Raw genomic sequence first — 23,075 nt, 5'->3', positions numbered from 1 at the left:
CTTCAAATACAGTACAGTGAAAGTAATAGAAATACAGTATAAGTTTACAGGGTACAATACTGCTGTTGTTTGTAAGTAAAGTACTCTGCATACATATTTGTTTCTTAATGTTTAATCTTGTTTTACTTTAGTGTTATGCATTGCTAGGTGTACCAGTCAAGTGTTTTTCTTTCCTCCAGAATATTTGACTATCAGGCAGCCTCCCTGTCCCAGGGCAGCCAGATATGAAAGTTTACTGTAAATGGGATTTTACAACCTTTGCAGGCAGTAGCTGTACAAGTTTTCCCCATGCTGGTGCAATATGGTGATCTCTGAGTGGAAGGGCGGAACTGAGTAGTTAATTCAGCTTGCAAGTTTTCTAGGCCCCAATGTCCACAGACTTCAATGGAGCAGGAGACCGCGCCTTCTATTGGTAGAATATCGTGGCTGGAATGTGAAATGCCAAAAAGCTGTTCCAAACCCAGTGAACCTGCTTCTGTTTCCTAGTAGGAAAAGGGTACCCGGAGGTCAAGTCTCTTTTGCTTAAATATCCAGAGATTAAACCATGACTAAATGTCTAGGAAGAGACAGATAGAATACCCTCGTCTAGGCTATTCAGCCCAGGCGTGGAACAGAACAGGCTATGTCTTGCTACATAAGCCCTTCATTTTCTAGTTGGAATCCAGTTGTGTGCCAGCACTGGTTTGAGAGAGGGACTTTCCTGATAGTCCCATGGCAGGTGAGCTTAGGTCAGATAAAAGAGGAGAATCACCTGTTCAGTCCCTGCAAGCTAGAAGTAGACCTTCTGCTGTCTAAAGACTTCATATGCATTATAGTATTGGAGGGGTAGCCGTGTTAGTCTGGATCTGTAACAGCAACGAAGGGTCCTGTGGCACCTTATAGACTAACAGAAAAGTTTTGAGCAAGAGCTTTCGTGAGCACAGACTCACTTCATCAGATGCTGGTCATGGAAATCATATGCATTATGAGGAACTTGAAACTTCAAATTGAGTTCTGGCCACTTGTCAGAACTGTGGCAGCTGCCTACAGCTTTGTCCAACAATAGATATCTACCTTCATGGCAAGAGTTAGGACTGATGGCAAATTCTGTTATTTTAAATATGGGAGCAAAAATACTGCTTTTTCCATGAACAATACACTTCTCACCCAGAGAGGAACATACAGCAATCAATGTCTCCCACATCTGATGCCCACCAGAACTTCACAACTGACCAAATAGCCTTGGTGCTACCTGCCCATGTTCAGAGAAACCCATTTGTCAGCATAGGCAGTGTTAACAGGACTATCATGGGTTAACCGCACTCTGTACATTTTATGGCTTCCTAGAATTCTTAACTCACTGGGGCTGGAGTATAGCATCTTTTAATCAACATTAAATTCACTTATAGCAACTGGTTTCTTTATTGGCAGACATCTGATATGGTCTAGGTTGATTTACCTTTCCCATACTTTAAACATTGAATTTCAGAAGCAGACTAGATAGGTCTTTGCCTTATTATATTTCGCTTCAAATTATGAACAGTTTAAAAAGAAGAGTGTAGGAAATGCTAGCTTTCACCCCCCCCACACATGTAAGAAATATATGCCCTGTCTTTCTATCTCTACCATGCCTTCTAGGATTTTTTGTGTTCTATGAACTTTTTTCCTTTAAGGTGTTTGACCCATTAACAATCCTACCATGGCCACGGAATTCTTCATTCTCATTTTTACTGCCATGTCAACACTTGATATGAGCAACACTTTAATGCACTACCAGCTGAGCCATATTCAGTCATTGGTTTTCATATAGTCCGTGAATAGATCTTGCATGTGTCCTCTCTTAACAAGAGGTCTAGCTTTGTAGTTATACAGGTATAAATCTTTTTGGTGGTGTTTTTTGGTACTCTGCATGTAAAACTAGCTTTGTTTTGTGTAGCACAGATGGAAGAGCTGAGCAAACATTGGCTGTGAAGATGTTACTAATTTGAGGGATAGTTTGTGCTGGAAGTATATAGGAGCCTTAATTTTATATTTTTCTAAACCTGCAAGTGAACCATATTTTAAAAATCAAAGATGGCTGAATATTGTAACTGGTTCACTTTGGGATGTTTAAATGATTCAATGAGGAAAACTCCAGTACGGGGTTGGTTGTTTTTTGTTTGTTTTTTTTTTTTAAACATAGTGGGTGCATCTACACCTGCATTCCTCTTTTGAAGGAGGTATGCAAATGAGGTATAAATTTGCATATCGGCACTCCATTTGCATATTCTAATTTCAGAAGGGCTTCTGTCAAAAGAAGAAAGCCAGTGTAGATGCTGCTCTTTTGAAAGTAAACCCCTTCTTTGAACGAATCCTTCTTCCCTTCATTTAATGGGAAGGATTCTTTCGAAGAAGGGGTTTACTTCTGAAAGAGCAGCATCTACACTGGCTTTCTTCTTTCGAAAGAAGCCCTTTTGAAATTAGAATGTGGAAATGAGGTGCCAATATGTAAACTTATACCTCATTTGCATTTTCAATTTACCTCATTTGCATACCTCTTTCAAAAGAGGAGGGCACGTGTAGATGCACCCAATATGTGCAGTTCACAGTGTTTACTGAGAACAAGATAGCATGTTTATACAGTGAAAGTACTGATTAAAACAGCAAAATAAATGTGGCTTTGAATGAGCTTCAAAAACTTATGCTAATAATCATAAAAATGGCAATGTGGACTACCAGTGATTCCCCTGGGCTGCAGCTTGCAGCTCTGGTGTCGTTTCTTCCAGAGAATATGCTTACAGGGTTGTGGTTGTTTTCTAAGTAAGTGAAGCTTTGACTACTGCTTATTTGAAATTGGTTTCCCTTTCTAACACTTCAAGTATTAAAAGAGATGTATTGTCTAAAATTAGAGAAGCTCTTCATAGTAAGGGATATAATGTTCTTATAGCAGCTTCTATTTTTTTGTCCGCTGTTCATTTAGGTGGTAGCTAATAGTTAATTCTTGTGTTGTACTTTATTACATGTTGAAATGTCTGGTTGGCCATGGGTTCACATAAAACTAAGATTTCCATAGAATTGATTTTATTAAAATTTGACAATTATTTTCTCTCTTTGCTTGCAGGAACCAATAAAATCCCGGGCCCCACAGCTTCATTTAGAGTACAGGTTTTATAAACAGCTCGGCAGTGCAGGTAAGTGAGTTCTTCCTCTCATCTTGTACACTGAGCTTATGCTGGGGTTGTAAAGTAAATGTCACTGTGATAAACCGTGGCATGTCTGTCATTTGAAAACTTTATACGGGGCAAACGAAGCATAGCTTCCAATAGCAATCTTTTATTAGAGATTTTACTGGAATAGTAATTTAACAGGCCTGATAAATAGGTCTTATGATGTTAAAACCTTGTAAAGTGACCCACGCCCTCCTCTTGCGTAATGCGGACTTTTCACCTACTGAATCTTTATGCTTGTGAAATTTGATAACGGCTGATGAGGGTCATAAATACACAGAGAATGATTGTGCCAATAATACACGGGGACCATCAGTGTTCTAAAAACAATCTTGAGCCAATTTATTTTGTATGTAAGTGCAGTGCCCTGTAACATTTCCCACATGGGACGTTACATTGAGGCAAGCTGATATGCTGTAGATTCTCACCCTGGCTTCGTATGCAGTGCTGTATAAACAAGTCCTGACTAGATGTTCTCAGCACATCACAGATACTAGGGTAGGAAGACAGCCTGTTCACAGGAATACACCACTTCCAAATATATTCTGACAGATAATCAGAATCAGTCCTGAATATTTCTTATAGTCCATTGACGTAGGATGTTACGTTAAAGTTTAAGCTGAATTAATCACTGCTTCGATAGCTTAAGTGGTTGAAGTGGAAACTGCACTTAGCTTCTTGCAAATGACTCATCTGACCTATGGTGCCCTCTGCTTGACAAGTTCGGGTCTGTTGAGGTCTGCCTCAAATTTCCCCTTAATTCAGGCTTTCTTTAAAATGCACACAGTACAAATATTCAAAACATTCCCCTCTCTAGTCTCCAGCTCCAGTCCTGCACTCTTTCTAAGGAAAACTTTGTACAAAGCCTTCATCCCAGTTTCAGGGAAGAGGGGCTGAGCCCAGCTGAAAGTCCTTCTCTGTGTTCGTGTTTTCACTCCAGGCACAATCTGGGCACAGCTTGTCCTTTTTAGTGGTCTGTTTTCTCTTCAGAGTTCAAACACTCTCCTGTTTCAGTTCCAAGCTGGGTGCTGCCTTTTCTCCCTGAGGGTCTGTCTTCTGCTCTGCCCTTTCCCAGCTCCTCTTTACTACTGGTTGACGTTCTGCATAGCCCTCATGTGCTGGTGTGATTGGTGTCATCTCTTAGGAGGTATCTTAGGTAGTACCTCCTTAGGTGGTATCTTAAGGCCCTATAGGAGCTGTCTTATTCCTGGCAGTGTTAGCAGACATCCACCACCAGCCCACCAGTAGCTGTCTGCCCCCTCTAAGGCTCATGTACCACCCTTTAACCCCAGTTGGGTAGCAGGTAATCAGAGCAAGTGCACTGGACCCTGCTCCCTTTCGTGTGAGGGCCAGTCGCTCTGATGCTGTTTTCACTTATGACATGTTTGGCTTTGCAGCTAGAAAGCTCACCAGCTAAGTGACAGGTGTGTCTGATCGGTGAGTGCACACGGCAGTACCAGGTCATGTACAAGGATTCATAAACCAGGCAGTCTCCACAGACTTATCTACGCTTGGGGTTTGCTGGGAAATCTGGGCAGTTTAAAGGCAGAAGAAAAAAAAATCCCAAACTGACTTAGCTATAAGAGCAAAAGCCCTTGTGTACAGAGTTATTCCAGCACTGAAGCACATGCACATGTGTACCACCAGTAGGAAGGAAAAACCTAGTGTGGGCACTTTGCTAATTAACTGCGTGGCATTTGACTTTCTCCTGAGTGGCCACAGAGGCGCACAGTTCACAAGGAACACTTGACCCACAACCCTTCCCTTCTCTTCCTGCCCATCTCTGCCCCATCCCCCATGCATGCCCTGTCCCTGCTGTTCCAGAGCCTCCTGCATGCTGTGGAACAGCTTGTCACAGCAGAGAAGAAATGCTGGGAGGGAGGGGGCTGGAGGATGCTGAGCACCCACTAACTTTTTTTCCCATAGGTATTCATGTCTGTCAGGATTTCCTTCCCAGCATTTATTCTAGACTTTACTGATATCTTGTCCCCACCCCGAGGAATGTTACACCACCCAAAGTGCCCATGTGGACAGTGCTGTGGAGGAAAGCAGGGGAAAGGCTTTTAGCTTGCCTCACTGCCCGCACCTTGGGGTAGATAGGTGCAGGCAGCTAGGCAAGCTAAAAGCCTTCCCCCTGCTTTTCTCCAGCCTCACGGCTGTCAGGGTGACAGCCGCACTGCTGGGGAAGGCAGGGGGAAGGGGCCACAGAGCAGCTTCAAGTTGCGCTTAACTCACTTTAAAGTGAGTTGCACATACCCTGAAACAGTGTATTTTGAGGGTTTACTGCACTCCCGTGAGGCATAGCACATTTAAAAACTGGTGTAATCCTACAGATTTTAAAGCATTTAGAGTTGTCTTTTGAAAGAGAGGCTCCCACTCCTCAACTAGAAGATGCTTCAGTGAAGTACAGTGTAATACCCGCCCCCCCCAGTAGCAGGGTGACATGAAGATGTCCTACTCATTGTGTGGCTGGCAAGAGAACCCCAAGTCACATTGCTTTCCCAGAGAGGTCTGCAGCTTGGCACCAGAGACACTGGTGCAGGTGTGAGGGCACAGAGGCAGTGTTTGAAAAAGTTACCAGTAAGTAACTAGCCAAAGTAGTATGGTCCTGAAGTGGACATTACACAGTTGGCTTCTGCTTGCTGCATCTCTTTGCAACCTGTGTCTTTTTTTTTTTTTTTTCTCGTCCCAGCATTTTGTCTCTGTCTCCAGTGACACCTCTAGTGGCCTACGGTGACTGTTTTTCTTTCTGCCATTAACTTCAGTGTAGATATTCACACAAAAGTCCTTGCATCTAGTCAGTACTCAGCTGGTTAGTTCACCAGCCCTCCTAGAAAAGGAGACAAGTATCAGAAGGTGTAGCTGTGTTTAGTCTGTATCAGCAAAAACAACGAGAAGTCCTGTGACACCTTATAGACTAACAGCTTTTTTGGAGCATAAGCTTTTGTGGGCAAAGACCCATGATGAACAGTATTCACAGTATTGCCAGACTCACTGCTCCCAAAGGAGCAGTACACCCCAATTTACTGCATCTGATGAAGTGGGTCTTTGCCCACAAAAGCTTATGCTCCAAAAAATCGGTTGGTCTACAAGGTCCCATGGGACTTCTAGAAAAAGAGCTACTTCTCATACTGTTTTTAAAATGGTAGAGTGTGAGATGTGGCCCTCAGAGGCAGTTGGACTAATTTGTATTTAACAAGCTCTGTGCAAACTAACCGTATTTACTTTTCCAGCAACATTGATCTTATAAAGAACGGGCTGTCAGAAAAGCTGCCTCAAGAGGACTAAATCTGAAAGAGAGAGAAAGGGTTTTAAATTTCTCCCTCTGTAGCTCAATAGCATGAGCCCAAATGAACACTTATGAGGCTGTGTCTTGATGCCGAGGCTGTACATACAGTACTGAGATAAAACAGTCTTGGTCACCTGAGAGCTAGTGTTCAGTACTGCACCTATCCACATACACATTTTGAAAGCAGTAGGAAAAACTGGACAATTCTACCACAAACTTAAATATGGTCCATTCAGGCACAGGCCACATGATTTAGTCTGGGGCTTGGTTCTGTGCCCTAAGGGCTCAATCAAGGTCATTACATTCCATGAGCTGTCCTCTTAACACCGGTGGCTTTGTTACCAGCAATGGGTTGGGTGCTCCTCTCCCTTTTTCTGACTACTGAACTTCCTCCTTGCTCTGAAGCTTTGGTCCTATAATTGGCTACCCCTTTGTTTCTGTATGGGCAGGGGTAATTGTAACACTTCTCAGGGGTACCCAGGTTCACGAGGCATCTCCTGTCACCCTCCTTGAGTATGAGGAAGCCTTGTTTCTGCCTCCCAGCGGTCAGCTCCTTGTCTGCATGGGCAACACAAGCTTCTCCTCTAGGGCTTGCACATCCTGCTTTCAGTACAGGTTGGCAATAAACATGTGCCCCTGTTTGACTGGACAGTCACAGTATTGTGAGAGACTCTGCTCCCAAAGGAACAGAACACCCCAATTTACCAGTTAGGGCTCAGATCACCCATCCACTTAACACACAACACTTAAGCAAGTTTATAATGAAAAGAAGATGAAGTGTATTTAACCAAGCACAAATCTTGGAATAACAGCAACTAGATGTATTGAAAGCATTTGCTTCGAATACAAAATAAAATGTCGTGTGGTGAATGGGGAATTAACACTATTTTTTTAGACATTCCAGCCCTTCAGTTAGGTAAAGTCTTTTTTTCAGCAGTTAATTCTATAGACCTAACCCTAGTTGCTTTGCCTGTGAAGGTTAAAACCAAAGATAGTAAGTGCTAGAGGTTAAAACTATAACCAGCAAGTCCTAGAGAATCTCCAGGAATCCTTAGGGAAGCAGGAAGTGAGTTGGCAGGAGACCAGGAGAGCCAATGAAAACAGGATATCCTATCTGTGATGTCACTTGTGGAGGGTCCTCCAACTCCCACCCTGGACTTGGGGTATAGAATCTTTTTACATCTTTAGAGTTCACCCAGAAATCACTCAACTTTGTCAGCAGCAGAAGGCCTCATAAGCAAACACTACTGGTATCCCCCATCATCAGTTCCTAAGTCGCTGATGAAGGATCTCCTTGATACTGGGCTCGTATGTATGATACAAGCTCACTGCCTTGTGGGTTATCCTGGGAAGGAGCCAAGGCTAAGAGAGTGAATCCTGACAGAAAATCTGGAGGGGAGTCCTAAGGCAGTTCTGTGCCAACTTCTGGCATTGACCCGGCAACTCCTGCAGTTGAGCTGGTACCAGATGTAGAGGTTATCCTCTCCTTTGGACTATATCAGTAAAGCTGAGAGGGGGACACTGGCGTCTGGGCAGCCCAGGGTCCCAAAAAAAAACTGCCTGGGCTCGCGCCTGGAGAGGTACTCCAGCATCGCTTAACAGCATTGAACCAACATGGGAGGTAACAGATACCGGTTATAAGCTCTTGCTCGATTGGTGTAGAGGATGAGCGCCAGGGGTTGGCTTCAACGGTGGGAGAGATCATCGCATCTTGCTGGGCAGCCCCCAGTCAGTTCACAGTCACAGTTCACCTGCCTCACTGGGTGCGTGAGGCTTAAGGTTCCCAAAGCTCACAAGTGACTGAAATTTGAGCACCAGACAAACCAATAAGAAAATCATGGCCTTCCTGCTTAGGCCACTTTGGTGTGGGAAAAAAGAATGAAAACGGACAGCGTTTTCTCGAACTTTGCACGTACCACAATCTGTGCATCACAAACACATTTTTCCAAACCAAGCCACAGCACAGTGTGTCATGGAGACACCCACGCTCGAAACACTGGCATCAACTAGACGTGGTCATCGCTAGACGTGATAACCTCAAACGTCCTTCTGACACGCAGCTATCATAGTGCCGACTGCAATACAGATCACTCGCTAGTTTGCTCCAAACTCAAGGTGAGACCCAAGAAGCTGTACTACTCTAAACCAACTGGAAGGCCCCGCATTGATGCCAGAAAGACAGCAAACTCAAGAGAGAGCCGAAAAGTTCAGAGAGACCCTCGAGGAGAATCTGCGCAGGAGCCCTGGGGGTGCCGATGTGACATCTAGATGGCAGCATCTGAAGGATACAATTTACAACACGGCCTTGTTTGGTGGTTGGAAGAAGAGCTAGAAACACAAATGATTGGTTCGAAGCTAACTCTGATGAGATGATTCCAGCCATCAAAAAGAAGCGCGCTGCACTCCTGGAGCACAACCGCTCACCGAGCCAGAGTACTCTGCAAGCACTCAGAGCAGCCAGAAGAACAGTACAGCAGACAGCCAGGCACTGTGCCAACAACTACTGGCTTGAGCTATGCAGCAGCATCCAAACCAGTGCTGACTCTGGTAATCTCAGGGGAATGTACCAGGGCATAAAGAAGGCATTGGGACCCACCCAGAACAAGATGGCACCTCTGAAATCCAAATCTGGTGAAGTCATCACTGACAAAGCCAAACAGATGGAGTGCTGGGTCGAGCACTATTCTGAGCTGTACTCACGCGAGAACATTGTGGTTGATACAGTCCTCTGCCGTCGAGCTCCTACCAGCAATGGACAAAATGGATCAGGAACCAACTGTGGACGAACTGAAGAAAGCCATCGACAGCATTGCAGTAGGAAAGGCCCCAGGCCAGGATGGTATACCACCAGAGGTAACCAAGTGTGCCACGGACACCCTCCTGGAACCCCTACATGAGCTACTGTGCCTGTGATGGAGAGAGGGAGAGGTTCCACAGGATATGCACGACACTAACATTGTAACCTTGTATAAGAACAAAGGAGACAGAAGCGACTGCAACAAATACCGTGGAATCTCCCTCCTAAGCATCACTGGTAAACTGTTCCTTCGCATCATCCTCGGCAGACTCCAGAAGATTGCTGAGAGGGTGTATCCTTAATCAGAGTGCGGATTCCACGCAGAGAGATCTACCGTTGACATGGTCTTCTCTCTGAGGCAGCTGCAGCAGAAATGCAGGGAGCAGAGGAAGCCACTCTATATTGCGTTCATCGACCTGACCGAGGCCTTTGACTTGGTCAGCAGGGATGGACTATTCAAACTGCTCCACAAGATTGGCTGTCCACCACGGTTACTCAAGATGATCCAGTCTTTCCACGAAGACACGAGAGGAACCATCCAATATGACTGCACATTATCGGATGTTTTCAGCATCAGGAGCGACGGCAATCAAGGATGTATCCTTACTCCTTGTTCGGGATCTTCTTCGCACTCCTCCTGAAGCATGCCTTTGGATCTTCAACAGAGGGCATCTTTTTGCACACAAGATCTGATGGGAAACTGTTTAATCTTGCAAGGCTGAAAGCTAAGTCTGAAGTGCGGAAAGTCCTCATCAGAGAGATGCTGTTCGCAGATGATGCTGCTGTAGTGTCACATACAGAAGACCAGCTTCAGAAACTGCTCGATCGGTTCTCCAAAGCATGCAAGGACTTCGGGCTTTCCATCAGCCTAAAGAAGACAAACGTACTTGCTCAGGACATTGCTGTTTCTCCAATCAATTGACGACTATTCGTTAGAGGTTGTCCACGAGTTCGTTTACCTCAGGTCCACCATCACTGACACCCTGTCATTGGACACTGAGCTAAATAGGAGGATCGGAAAAGTAGCCACAACTCTGTCCAGACTCAGTGAGAGAGTGTGGAATAACATCAAGTTGTACACCAACGCTAAAATGCAAGTCTACAGAGCCTGCATCCTCAGCACCCTCCTTTATGGCAGCGAGTCTTGGACACTGTACGCCCGCCAGGAAAAGAGGCTGAACGTCTTCCACTTGCGCTGCCTCAGGCGCATCCTTGGAATATCGTGGAAGGACAGAATTACCAACACAGCCGTCCTTGAGCAAGCTGGAATCGCAACCGTGCACACCCTCCTCAGGCAGCGGCGGCTCCGCTGGCTTGGCCATGTCCACAGGATGAATGATGGAAGGATCCCAAAAGACATCCTGTATGGTGAGCTAGCTTCTGGCAAAAGACCTCCCAGACGCCCCCAGTTGCGCTATAAAAATGTTTGCAAGAGGGACCTCAGGGAGGTAGACATCGAGCTGGACAGCTGGGAGGAGCTGGCAGACGATCGCAGCAGATGGAGGCAGGGACTACATAAGTGCCTTCAGAAGGGTGAGATGAGGATCAGACAGGTAGCGGAGGAAAAGCGAGCCCACAAAGCATAGTAAGGACCTGTTAGACACCCACTACACATGCAACAGATGCAGCAAGGGCTGTCACTCATGTGGGTCTTCACAGTCACAGTCGACGCTGCAAATGATGATCCCAAATGGAACTATGAAAGGCGCGAGCCATAGCCTACATAGACTGAAGGATGCTGGTACTACTACTACAAGCTTACAAGGGTCACATGCTCAAGCTCCTCCCTGGCCTTGTTCCCCAGCCCTGAGCTCAGACGCAACCTGGCATATCCCTGCAACAACTGCAATTGCTGCATGTGTGATGCAGCAGACCATGTGATTCCTTCTCCAATATGAGGAGAGCAGTAAGTGAGACCAGGATATCATTCCTGCTTTATAGCTGCAGGGGAGGCAGAGGCCAGCCTCTCCATACTTTGTCATCTTCTCTTCCCTTCCCTCACCAACTAGCTGGGACTTTCTGGGGAGAGGACAACTGTCAGATGCCAGGGTGTGGAATGTAGGTTTTTCACATTCGGACCTGGATCTTGCTGAACCCCTCTCCCCATTCATAGGATAATTTCAGTATCAGTTGCTACAAAAGTTATGGTGAAACAACAAAACAGAAAATGCATATCTAGCGGAAGTGAAGTTGGTACTCTGCTGAATTCACTAGTGTGGGTAAGCTGGTTAGCTCTAGGAGTTAATTGCCTGGACAAATCACAAGACAGCTCTGTAGCAAAGCAGCTGCCATGGGCAGATTGCAGAACTGAGCACTATGTGTAGTAGTCAGGAACATAATGAATGTAAACACTTTCTAAAATGGTTAGATCTTCACAATAAAATTCCTGCCAAACAGAGTTTAGCTTTAGGAGACAGTATGTGGGAGCAGCCATGTAGAAGGGTCTGTGTTCCACAGGGAATGGAAAGGGAACAGAGGTCCATGGGAAATACAGGAGAACTTGTACTCTCAGATTCTCTGTGTGTAGAGCATCTGAACAGCATAAGTAAAGAAGATGTGAGGTGAGAAGAATAAATCGATTGTCCTTCATCTCTTCCTTCTCTGCAGCTCATTCTATTAGATGTTCCAGAGTACTCTTTAAATAAAAGGCAAATATAGTGATACTGATTGCCAGGTGGTCTGTCATATTCCATTAATATAGTTCCATCTGAGGGCATAATTCCTTCTCTACAGCTAGTCAAAAAAGGAAATATGAATAATTCAGTGAGAACCCACATGGCCTAGAAATTGTAAAATTGTAGGTATTTTAGGGACCTCACGAACTTTGTAAGAACCTAATGTTGGTCCTCTGCAAGGTCACACTGAAAAAATTTATACAACATATTGGACTAAATTTTGATTTTTGGGGGCATATGTGCCTGAAAAGTTGTAACTAGGAGACCTGTAGAATGGAATTTTTATCCCTATTCTGGGTTACCTAAACCTGAGTTGGTCCCCAAAGTAGGAGTCTGGAAACACAGCCCCTTCATTTGTATGTACATGCCCCTAATTTCTTTGATCACTCCACTTCTCCCACGTTGGGTCATGTGTTCTTGCTCAGAAGCCCTTGGCTAGCCATACTGTCAGAACAGATGATACTTTTGCACTTTGTAACACCATTCATCTGAACAAGTGCTTCAAAAGTGGTAATGATACCATGTAACAGCTTGAAGGACCTGAGAGAGAGGCAGTCACTTGCTGAAAGCTGTATAGCCAGTTAACAGTAGCAGTGTGTAATGTTATCTAGGTCTTCTGACTTTGCCACTGCCTAACCACACTGCTGTCTCTTTAAGGTTAACATTTGTGAGGCCAAAGGGGAAGAAAATAATTCTTCCAGTAAAGGAGTAACAATTAGACTAAAAAGCTACTGTCATATTTTGCCTGTTTGTTGGCTTGTCTCTGGTTAAGAGATTAGTGGTCAAGAGTTAAAGGTGTTCTGGAGTTCTCAGTCAGTGGTTATTACATGTTGATTGTCTCTAGTCTGGCACCCTTAGTACCTGACTGGTGCTGAATGAGAGAATTTGCAAGACTATGTGTGGTCAGTATTGCCTAGTAGCATTGTCAACACTTCCACTGCTTACTGGGGTTCTTAGAAGGTATTTATGGGTAAATTAGAGCTAAATAACAGCACAGAACACTGAGAGCCCGGACTGGTGGCTGTAAACCAACTTTGTGGGACTGTAGGAAAATTGGCCACACCCATGGAAGTAAGTGTACTTCCTGCTAACTAAAACTGTGCTAGACAGAGTGTGCTGGCTTAGAGAGGTTCAACCTGTATATGTTCAGAACATTTACTGCAGTAGGGTTAGAATACGGACCACAAACCTATTCTATTTCTGTAGTTGCTGCTCATCTCAGGAGAGATTGGCAGCCATGTAAAAATTCAGTGTTTTGGCACATTAACATGTGGTTTGAACCATGATGGGAATTTTGAGTCACTGTAGGGGCTCGTTTGCATACTTGGCTTAATCTAATTCTTGACCTTCCACCCACCCGCCCAATACCCTTCTACTGTCTGTTTTGCTCACCTAGATAATTTTTTTCTGACTTGTCCTCCTTGATTACTGTTTTTGGTTCTCTGTGCCTTAAATATTTGAGTCTGTTCCGGTATGTCTCTGGTCTGAAAAAGTGGGTCTGTCCCACAAAAGTTCACCTAATAAATTTTGTTAGTCTTTAAAGTGCTACTTGACTGCTTTTTTTGTTTTCTCACAGCAGTTTCTGAGAAACCCTGTGGCTAGACTCAAAAAGGACAGAAGTATGTGTTAGCAAATGTTGACTTTATATTGATGACCAGTAGTTGAACAGGAGTGCAGATGCTGCTCCACTGGAGCAATCTCAATATTGTCTTTCAGCAGAAGAGCTAATGGAACTGTTAACTGTTCAAGAGTACTTCCCAGCTTCCCGTTCTTAAAGTCTTAGTTAAAGGTCAGAATGTTGACTGATGTAATCTGAACAGTAAGATGTATTGCCAGCCATTTACAGGCTTCAGTTTGATGCCTTGAGATAGTGTTTAAACATATACCTAGTGCCAGACTGTTTCTGCTTGATACGTGTGCAGTGAAAATGAGTTTATTTCTGTTTGAGACCTATTTTTATACTAATCTACTTGACATATGACTTACTCAAAGAAACTGGACCTTGGCAGACTTGGTGCCAGGAATTTATTATAAGCATGCTTGCTTGGTTTACAAAAATGCTTAATTTAGCTTAAACCTGGAATTTTACTGTGCTGCCACTCCTGTGAACCATGAGCGTATTCTGCATGTACAGATAAAGTATTGTGACTACCAAGTGCCATTCCCTGCTGACACCCTGCCAATTTGGAAATTGTTGCTGCACATAACTGAGAAGAATATAGTGACCTTCCCTGTTCACCTTGAGTTCTCCATCTGTTAGAACCTTATCTGTCCTTAGTATAGCAAAGTCCCATGATGTCTGGGTGCTAATCAGTGTTTCTGACCAGCCATATAGCATATGTCCTCAGCAGCTACAGGCCAGGAGAAGGGTTGGGCCTGCTTTCTTCTCTTTTCCCAGATCAAGCTTGTTATCCTGAGACATCAACTCCACTAGTATTCATACAACCCTGCAGCTGTATCCAGATTAGTGTCTCCTCAGCCTCTGGAACATTGAGATGTCAGAATTGAGATGTAAGATGATTCTGTCTTGATTTCTTTTTACACCATTTGACGCACCCTGCCATTCACATCTTATCTTCTGGCTACAAAAGGTCCCGGGCACTTCATCTTCCATTGCCCCATACTTATCTCCCTTCCAGCTTTCCATCTTTTTTTTTCCTTCCTGTGTTGCTCTCACAAACTCTACTTTTTCACAACCCAACAAAAGCTCACAATAATTATATTTTGTTCATAAACAAAAAGCAGTATACTGAATGAGGAATAGTGGTGTTGTATACCTAAGGAGTCCATTGTTTTTATAGTCATTTTCAGTCATCATGCCAATTTTTCTGTATTAAAGTCTTTGGAGTCTATCTACTACTTTTGTGGCCCCTTCTGATTTCTTGGTGTTGATAATAGTGAACAAAGGAGAGAATCTCAACTTGTTGCTTGAGAAGCAGAATCTTTGTCAGGAGTGATACTGGAGAAAACTATATGGGAAATGTAGAGAGCAGTCTTCCTGCTTGTGCAATTTACTTGATCTGCATTAGTGTCCCATATATTTGTAGGTATGTGGTATTTTATAGTGTGTATTAAATAAGAACCTTCAGAGTGCATATATTTTTGGTTAGTTTTATTTTCATTCAGTGAGTGACTTATTTATAATCGATTTACCCAGTGCATTAAACTACTATTTCTGATCACCATTGACCTTCTTTGGATTTACTCTGGGACAAATTGACTAGTACAACAATGTAAATGCAGAGTGAGGAACTGGTCTCCAGGATCTTTCCCTCATACTTTGAACATCATTCAACAATGCACCAAATGTAGCAGATATTCTGCAGTATTTAAACAAAAAAAAAAAACAACTTGATCATGTAATTAACAGTGCTAAGACACAGAAAGGGGCCATTGTCTAACTGGAGTTCCTCCATAATATAGGCCATAAAGCTTTGTCTAATAATTCCAACATAATTTCCATAACTTTTCAGGAAAGCACTAATTTTAATTTAAAGAATTTCAAGCAAGGTGGATTTATTTAAATCACCAAGGGAAAAAACAAATTTAAATCAAGTTTTTCTCTGATCTTTGCATATTAAACAATAATAATCTGATTACTAACACGTTCATGTGCAACTCAGTGCATCATTTTACAACAGCTAGGAAGGTAGATGTTTTAATGTAACAACTTGATTTTTATTAATTTAAATAATAGCACGTAATACTCTTTACCTGTGTTAAACTGCACTTCCACTTTAATTTTGATTCCTAGACTGAAACAGAAATGTTTTCCTACTTTTTTAATCTTCCAGTTTTTTTTTTAGTTTTGCGTGAACAATACCAACCAATGAAAGGTACTGTGTCTGCTGTGAAAGTTTGGCTTAGCAACTGTAGGAGCTCTGTTTCACAACGCCTATCTAATGATTCCCACTAATTCAGGGGAGTGACTTTGTTCAAAACATCAGTAAACATGTATTGATTATCTGGTTTCATTCCTGGCCTGAAATTTATTATGACTGGAATAACTGAGGAGTGATTTTGAGATGTCCATGCCATGGCAGCAGCATCTCCAAAAGTTAGGGATCCCCCTTTATATCTGAGGTTGAAAATGTTTGCAAGAAAATGAGGTAAAGTTAGTGATTGATACAATTGCTTCGTGATTGGCCTGTAGTTTCACTGTCTAGTCAGGCATTTCTTTTGTCAATGTCACTTGAAAGGGGCTTCAAGAGTCTGTAGCATCAGAGAAGACAGTCTTTCCCTTGGGAAAGCTGAGATATGCTGAAGTAAAATAGGGAATAGACTTATGGCATCACCATGATGGTCTGTAGCCATGAGGCTCTCAAAATAATGGGCAAATATATAAGAAAATGACAATGTCAACTGGCAGCTCTAGGTTTCCCTTACTGCAGCTTTCTGTATTATGTACTTGGCTCAAGTGTATTTGAATTATCTGAATGAAACACAATAAGGCATTGTTGCATTCATTTGGAAACCATCTCTGTTTTACTATCCTGAAGCTGACCTGCTAGAGTCAAAGGACTAATGTTTTACCTACTTCAGAATATGTGGCTTTAAATACGACCGTTCCATTGTTCAAAATGACTTATTGAGCATATGCAATTTGGCAATTTCTTAACATCAAAAGCTTTAACAAAACGCAATTTAACCTAAGGAAGTTAATCTCAAAAGGCTGCACAACATTAGAACCCAGGCCATTAGAATTTGAATGCTTGGTATGATTAAGGCATTTTCCTTTTCATTCTGATTTAATGGTGTCAGGATTTAATATTTAAGTGTTTTTTGTGGATATCTTACCTCTGTGTGATTAGTTGGTTTCTGATTGCTGTTGCACTAAACTCTTTGGCTCTCCTTCCTCAATGTGCAATTCGGGGATGGGCTTAGTGTGAGGCTGATCTCATCCAAAGCAAGTTCATCCTTCCCCCAACAAGTTTCCTCCTTAAATCATGGCAGATATGTTTACTGCGGTGTTAAGGACTAGATTTTAAATTCTGAGGTAAAGTGGTCATATTTCAGGAGGTGCTTTTCTGAAAGCAGCAGTTAACGGACTGGATAACAATATCGAGTAAAATTGGGTCATGTGGCATACTGTTTGCCAAATTGTTTTGTGGCTGTAACCATATAGCTGAGAATAAAAGAACCATTTCATTCAAAAGCCTTGTCTTCAGTCACACATTCAGTAACTTTCTCTATTCTTTGAAGTGAAATTTCATGTACTGTTTGTAGCCCAGATGTGAATTGTTCTAGATTTTTTTACACTTCCAAGACTTTTTTTAAATGCGATGAGTTTATTTTGCTTTATTTCACAGCCAGTATTGGGAAATATTTTTTAGGAAAGTTCATAAATCTGTGGTGCAATTAACAGAGGTTTGTGATCATGTAAAAGGACCACGACTCCATGGCTTGTGCCCAGAGGCTCATGTTTAGGAGTATAACATAATTGTATGTGCAGTTGCATTCATGACACCATTTAGTTCTAGTAGAGTTGGTGTATTCATTATAAGCACTATTATAAAGGATCTTATACCTTGGCTATTTTGCTTCAGGACTCAAAGTTGAACAAAACAATAATCCAGAGAAGATTTTTACTTATAGAAAAATCCAGCTGCACTAATGAGGCACTCACCTCTGCAGCAAAAGCTAAATTACTGGCTGTTTTATTGATTGGTCCCTTAGAATGTGTGCTAACCACTTTTGCTAAATTGTTCGACCCTGTGTTTTGCTATGACATTCTAAATCTCTTTCCCAAACCTGAGGAAGAGCTCATTGTAGCGTGGAAGTTTGTTTTTTACCAACCAAAGAAGATCCAATAAAAGACACTACCTTATACGCTTCAGCTAGGTCTACTCTACAGCATGCTCTTGAAAGAGAGGGGGCTGGGTACACACTGTCATACCCTCATGAGAGCGCAGGCCCTTCCTCCTATGCAGGTTGTTCGTGCCATCAATGCCATTCTGCTGCACAGGGTTATCCATGTGTGGACATGGGTGTGGACATAACTGTTGCAGGATTTGCAGCACTTGGCTTCCCGAACTGCTTTGGTACCTTGTATGGGACACACGTCCACATCCATGCCCCAGAATGCAGTGTCAGCACCTACATCAATAGAAAAGGCTACCACTCAGTAGTGCTCCAGGTGGACCCAAGGGGACACTTGTGGGACATTTCTGTAGGCTGGGCAGGCTGCACACGACAGCCGGGTGTTCTGGAACTTCAAGCTCTGCCACCCCATGGGGCTGGGACCTATGTCCAGCCACTGGAGCTCCAGCTGGGGACATCACCATACCTCCTTGTATGGTGGCAGATGCTGCCTACCCCTTGCAGCCCTGGTTAAATGTAGCCCTATGCTGGCCACCCCAGCCCCACCCAGGAGCTCTTTAACACATGCCTGAACCAGGCCCACCATGTGGTGGAGCGGGCCTTTGGGAGCCTGATGGGCTAGTGGCAGTGTCTCCTCACATGCCTAAAGGTGGGCCTGCAGAACGTCCTGCAGGTGCTGGGCACATGCTGTGCTCTCCACAACATTGTGGAGGGCAAGAGCGAGGCGTCCTCCCCCGCCCCGGGGTGGGTGGCTGAATCTGGCCCCAGCTTTGAAGAGCTGGCCCTTGTTCCAACACACCAGGCCCACATTTGGGAGACCTTCCAGGAGTCCTTTGCACATAGGTCCCAGTGACCACCACCCACAGTCACTCCACACAGGCCCCACCCTCCACATGCATCCATCCCCCACTGTCCCTCCAATAAGAGCACAGAACACAGTGATGATGCAAAAATAAACCTTTAACTATCACTATAAACTTTGTGGTGTCAAACAATATCACAATCAAATTACCTAGGCAGGGAGCAGTGTACTATGTGGGGGCTGGGTAAGAGGGAGATGAGGGAACCAGGGCTGGCCCTCGATGGGGAAGGGGGACCTCAACTGGGGAAAGGGGGGCTGATACTCCCAGACAGGGGTGGGTGGCCACAATCCCCTCTGGCTCCAGGATCCCCTCCCACCTCTGGTCCAGGGTCCCTGGTGGGGCTGGGAAAGGGCAGGCAGCATGGGGAGGTGGAGCTGTGGCCGGGGGTCTGGTGGCGGTGGGCTCACCCCTACTCCGGGACCGGATGAACACTTTCAAAAGTGGTACCCCAGTCTTTCGATGTGACTTTCAAAAGAGCGCATTTTGTGTGTAGCTGCTCTGTGCAGTCTTTCAAGAGAGGGCTTGACTTTCCGAAAGAACTTGAAAGTGTAGATACAGCTTTCATGTCTGTCTTGAGAGCAATGCAGCTGCAACAAGGCTGCTTAAGTGTGTTAATTGCTGCTAGAGCCACATGGCATTGACTCAGCCAGAGCCCACCTGCTGAAGCCTCCATGCTCTATCCAAATGCAGTGTGCTATTGTAGCTAATCAGACTGTGCAATAATATTATAGCATTAGAGTTCCTTACGAAGATGATGATGCATTACCTCATCAAAGCGGGAGGAAGATGTTGCAATGAAGGTTGGCAACAAGACGAGAGCTCAGTTCAGAATGCAAGCGGAGCTCTGAGATGGAGAGGGGGAGCACGTGAATCAGAAGAGATCATTATGACACTGTAAAAAGGGTTGCTGGGGTCCCATCTGGAATATGATGAGCAATTTGAAGCACCGTTTACAGAGAGGATATGCAAGAATGGGGATAGCTCATAAGAGAGCAATAGGAATGATAGCCTCTCTGAAGAGAGGTTAAGGAAATGAAAGATGAGGGTTACATGAAATGGATACCACAGAAGGCTTAGGGTAGTAAACCTCATAAACAAGAAGGACAAATGGAAAGGTACTTCACGTTAATTAAATATTGGAATTTTCTTTGCTAATATTTGTTTAAATATAATACTTCTAATTTACATTTCCCATTTATACTGTTTTCAGATAGACACGTCCGTTTAACTTTCTGCTCAAAAGGTATTAGGGTAGTGCTGCAATTCTGAGATGTAAACAAGTCCTTGAAGTCCTTTTCTTTTTTAAAAAAAAAAAAAAAGTCTTCAGAAATGTTTAGCTGTTGGCCTTGTCACTTAATTTACTGGGTATTTTTAAAAAGGCCCACCAAACAAGAATTTTAAATCTGAAATTGTTAAAAAGAGGAGTAGGGATTCAGGAGAAATCATTTTGTACATGGTTTAATATTTGACATGGACTCCAAAAGGCAGGAGTTGAATCTGACACTGTGAACATAACCAGAAAAGTCTCTCTAGAAAAGTCAATATGGATTTTTACTACCTGTTATCTTAATGTTAGAATGAAAAAAGACAACCTAAGGAGAAAGCTATGCTAATTGTACTATGTTGCCTTTAAATATTGATGACATGATGAAATTTCTTGTACGCAGAAGAGAAGTTGTATGTAGAAGTGGGAATTGTTTCTGCTGATGCTCTTATTTTTCCACCCCAACATTTTTGCTATTATGTTAATGGATGTAATTTTTGAGTACATCTCATTAGATTTTTGAGGTGTGATGGATATATTGATATTCTGCTAGTGGCCAGAAGCTGCTTGTGCAAAGGTCTGTATAACAAGATGTAACACAACCTCTTAAATTGTCTGGCTCCAGGTTTGCTGTCTTTAACAAATCAATTGACGTGAGCTGAATTGTTTAAATAAAAAGAACAGCATTTAGGTGTCTTCCAGTCTCATGCTAGTGCAGGTTGGCATGGCAACAAACTAAGAAGCTCTGGAAATGAGAGAAGAATGTTTATGGTAGAAATCCGATGTGTTCTTTGACATTGCTCATCTTATCTGATGGTCACTAAATGCAGGAGGGACACATGGACTGGAAGAAGTCACTCAGTGGTTTGAACATTGGCCTGCTAAATCCAGGGTTGTGAGTTCAATCCTTGAGGGGGCCATTTAGGGATCTGGGGCAAATAGATTTTTAAAAAGATGGCGCTTGGCCCTGCCAAAAGGGCAGGGGACTAGACTAAATGACCTCCCGAGGTCCCTTCCAGTTCTATGAGATGTGCTTCTCCATATATTTAAGCCAGCTTTACCATCCATGGCTGTGGCTACTCCTACCCTCTCTTGATAACGATTGTCCCTTTTTCATTTTGATCATGACCAGACCTGAAAGAGGAACCTCAATGACCTTGACAACAACAAAAAGTCTTGTGGCACCTTATAGACTAACAGATATTGACCTTGTTACTTTCATTTGCTTCCTTGAGAGGCAGGGCCCAGGGACTGGAAATACAAGATTAATCTCTGGGACAGTAATGCCTCAAGATGCTGAATGGCAATCTCTCCAGCCAACATCTGCAGCCTCTGAAGGGGGAGAGTCTGACTGACTTTAATTATAGCAGTGGTTGAGGGTGGGAGAAATAGAGAACTAACCGTTGAAGCTTACATTCCTGCACTGAGAAGTACTTCTGATTTGAAAAGGCATGTCGTGCCTTAAAGTGCAAACATTTGAAACCAAGTCAATCTAGTGAGATTAGTAATTTGCTTGGCAGGATGCTGGCTAAATTAGCAGAGACTAGAAAGCCGTTAAGAGTCCATGTGTTGTACAGTGTCAAACGTCAGGCAGTAGTGATGGCCAAGTTTCCTGAAGCATGAATAAATTAGATACGGCATCTCTATCTTTGATCTCTTCATCGTCTGGGAACCCATATCTTTCCTGGTTCTACCTTTCCCCACCCTCTCCTTTCTATAGCTCATTACACAGGAGTTCAGACTAAATGCTCACAGTGGTCCCTTCTGCACTTGGAATCTGTAGAATCTGTGGATCTGTCTTCTACCTTTTTGGTGCCATGAATCTACCAGCCCCACTCATCCCCCTCTCCAGTAGCTATTGCTGTTCAATCTCTTCCCAGTCTCAATTTTCTCTTGCTGCTCATCTTCAGCCACTTTGTTTCTTTTTGTTACTTAACCTGATGAATGGATTCCCTTATGCCAGATTCTCAGAGCCTCAGTCTGCTTCTTTATCCTTCCAGCACCTTTTGGTGACTTGCTTCTGTGTTGTTGAAACCCAGTATGAGATCAGGGCCACTGCTGGGAAATGATAGTGCTTGTACAATCTTCCAGTAAAGTGTACTGGGTATTTCCAGCTGTGCGCATTGAGATGACTTTATCCTTATTAATGAGGTATTGCCGGTCTCTGAACTGGGATGTGTGAAAACCTACTGGAGCTAAACTGGCCCATTGCTACTCATGATTTTCTCTCTGAATTGGTCCTGTACTGAAAACAGTGAACACTCTTGAGCTGTAATTATTTCCTAGAAGAGATGGTACATTTTTTTTATTGTCCTATTCAGTTGTTTGGATCAAATCCAAAGATCCAGTAAGTGTTTCAGTCTGCAGAGGTCATCCTCTCAACACTGTAAATCTTTGTGTAGCTGTTGAGCATAGAACATAAAAATTCTGGTTGGTAGACACGCAGCTTCTACAAGTACTTTTTAGTACCTCGCTCCTCTGGTTTGGTGGCAGGATAAATTCCCCCAAAATGATCAATTAACATTAGTGAACAAACAATTTAAAAAATACAGAATAAGCCTTGACAAACAGTAGTTTGTATGAACAAATTTTCAGTTGTCCCAGACAAGCTTTAGTTATACTTCATAGTATGCCAGTAACAGGTCAGTAGGATTAAATTTAGAAGCTTCTGAGCAACACATTCATTATTTTTAAGAATGGGGAGAGTGATTGTTCATGTTGTGATTCATGCATGATGTGGATTGGTAAAGGTAGAGAGAGAAAAGGTGTTCTGGCAGTGAATAATGCCAGGTGCCCCAGAGGAATGAAAAAAAACAGGGAATCATTGAGTGAACCCTGCTCTATTGCCCATTCCTAGCTTCTGACAAACAGAGGCTAGGGACACCATTCCTACCCATTCATCTGATGGTGTTAAGCAAATAAATACATCGGTGTTGCTACATTTAGTCACCTATAATTCATTCGATACAAAAGTCTGGGTTATTGTGGTGGAAAAGAGCATATCAAACTTTTAGTTCAAAAATCGATCTATGGGAAGGATGGTTTTGGCTTAAAACACAATTTGAGGAATGCATTGTGTCGTAAGTCCAAGGACACCCTGTGTTCATTTTAAGTAGAATGTTATATATACATATTTGACTCCTGAAACAACATGTTCTGAGACTCTTGGACTCTACTGATGT

At 43.3% G+C, this 23,075-nt stretch overlaps 1 protein-coding gene across 3 annotated transcripts in view; it reads left to right on the top strand.

The window, feature by feature from the left end:
• CSNK1G1 (casein kinase 1 gamma 1) overlaps positions 1-23,075 on the top strand; it is a 153,009-nt gene that overhangs the window by 72,996 nt on the left and 56,938 nt on the right. For all 3 annotated transcript variants that reach the window (XM_075006301.1, XM_075006299.1, XM_075006300.1), the window contains exon 4: positions 3,080-3,149. In XM_075006301.1, coding sequence (XP_074862402.1) covers positions 3,080-3,149 — 70 coding nt within the window. The remainder of the gene's footprint in view (positions 1-3,079; positions 3,150-23,075) is intronic.

The sequence above is a fragment of the Carettochelys insculpta genome, chromosome 12, assembly GCF_033958435.1.
Source record: "Carettochelys insculpta isolate YL-2023 chromosome 12, ASM3395843v1, whole genome shotgun sequence".
Taxonomy (NCBI): Eukaryota; Metazoa; Chordata; order Testudines; family Carettochelyidae; genus Carettochelys; species Carettochelys insculpta.
Note: the sequence above shows the minus strand (reverse complement) of the source record. Positions and strands in the feature narration are given on the sequence as shown.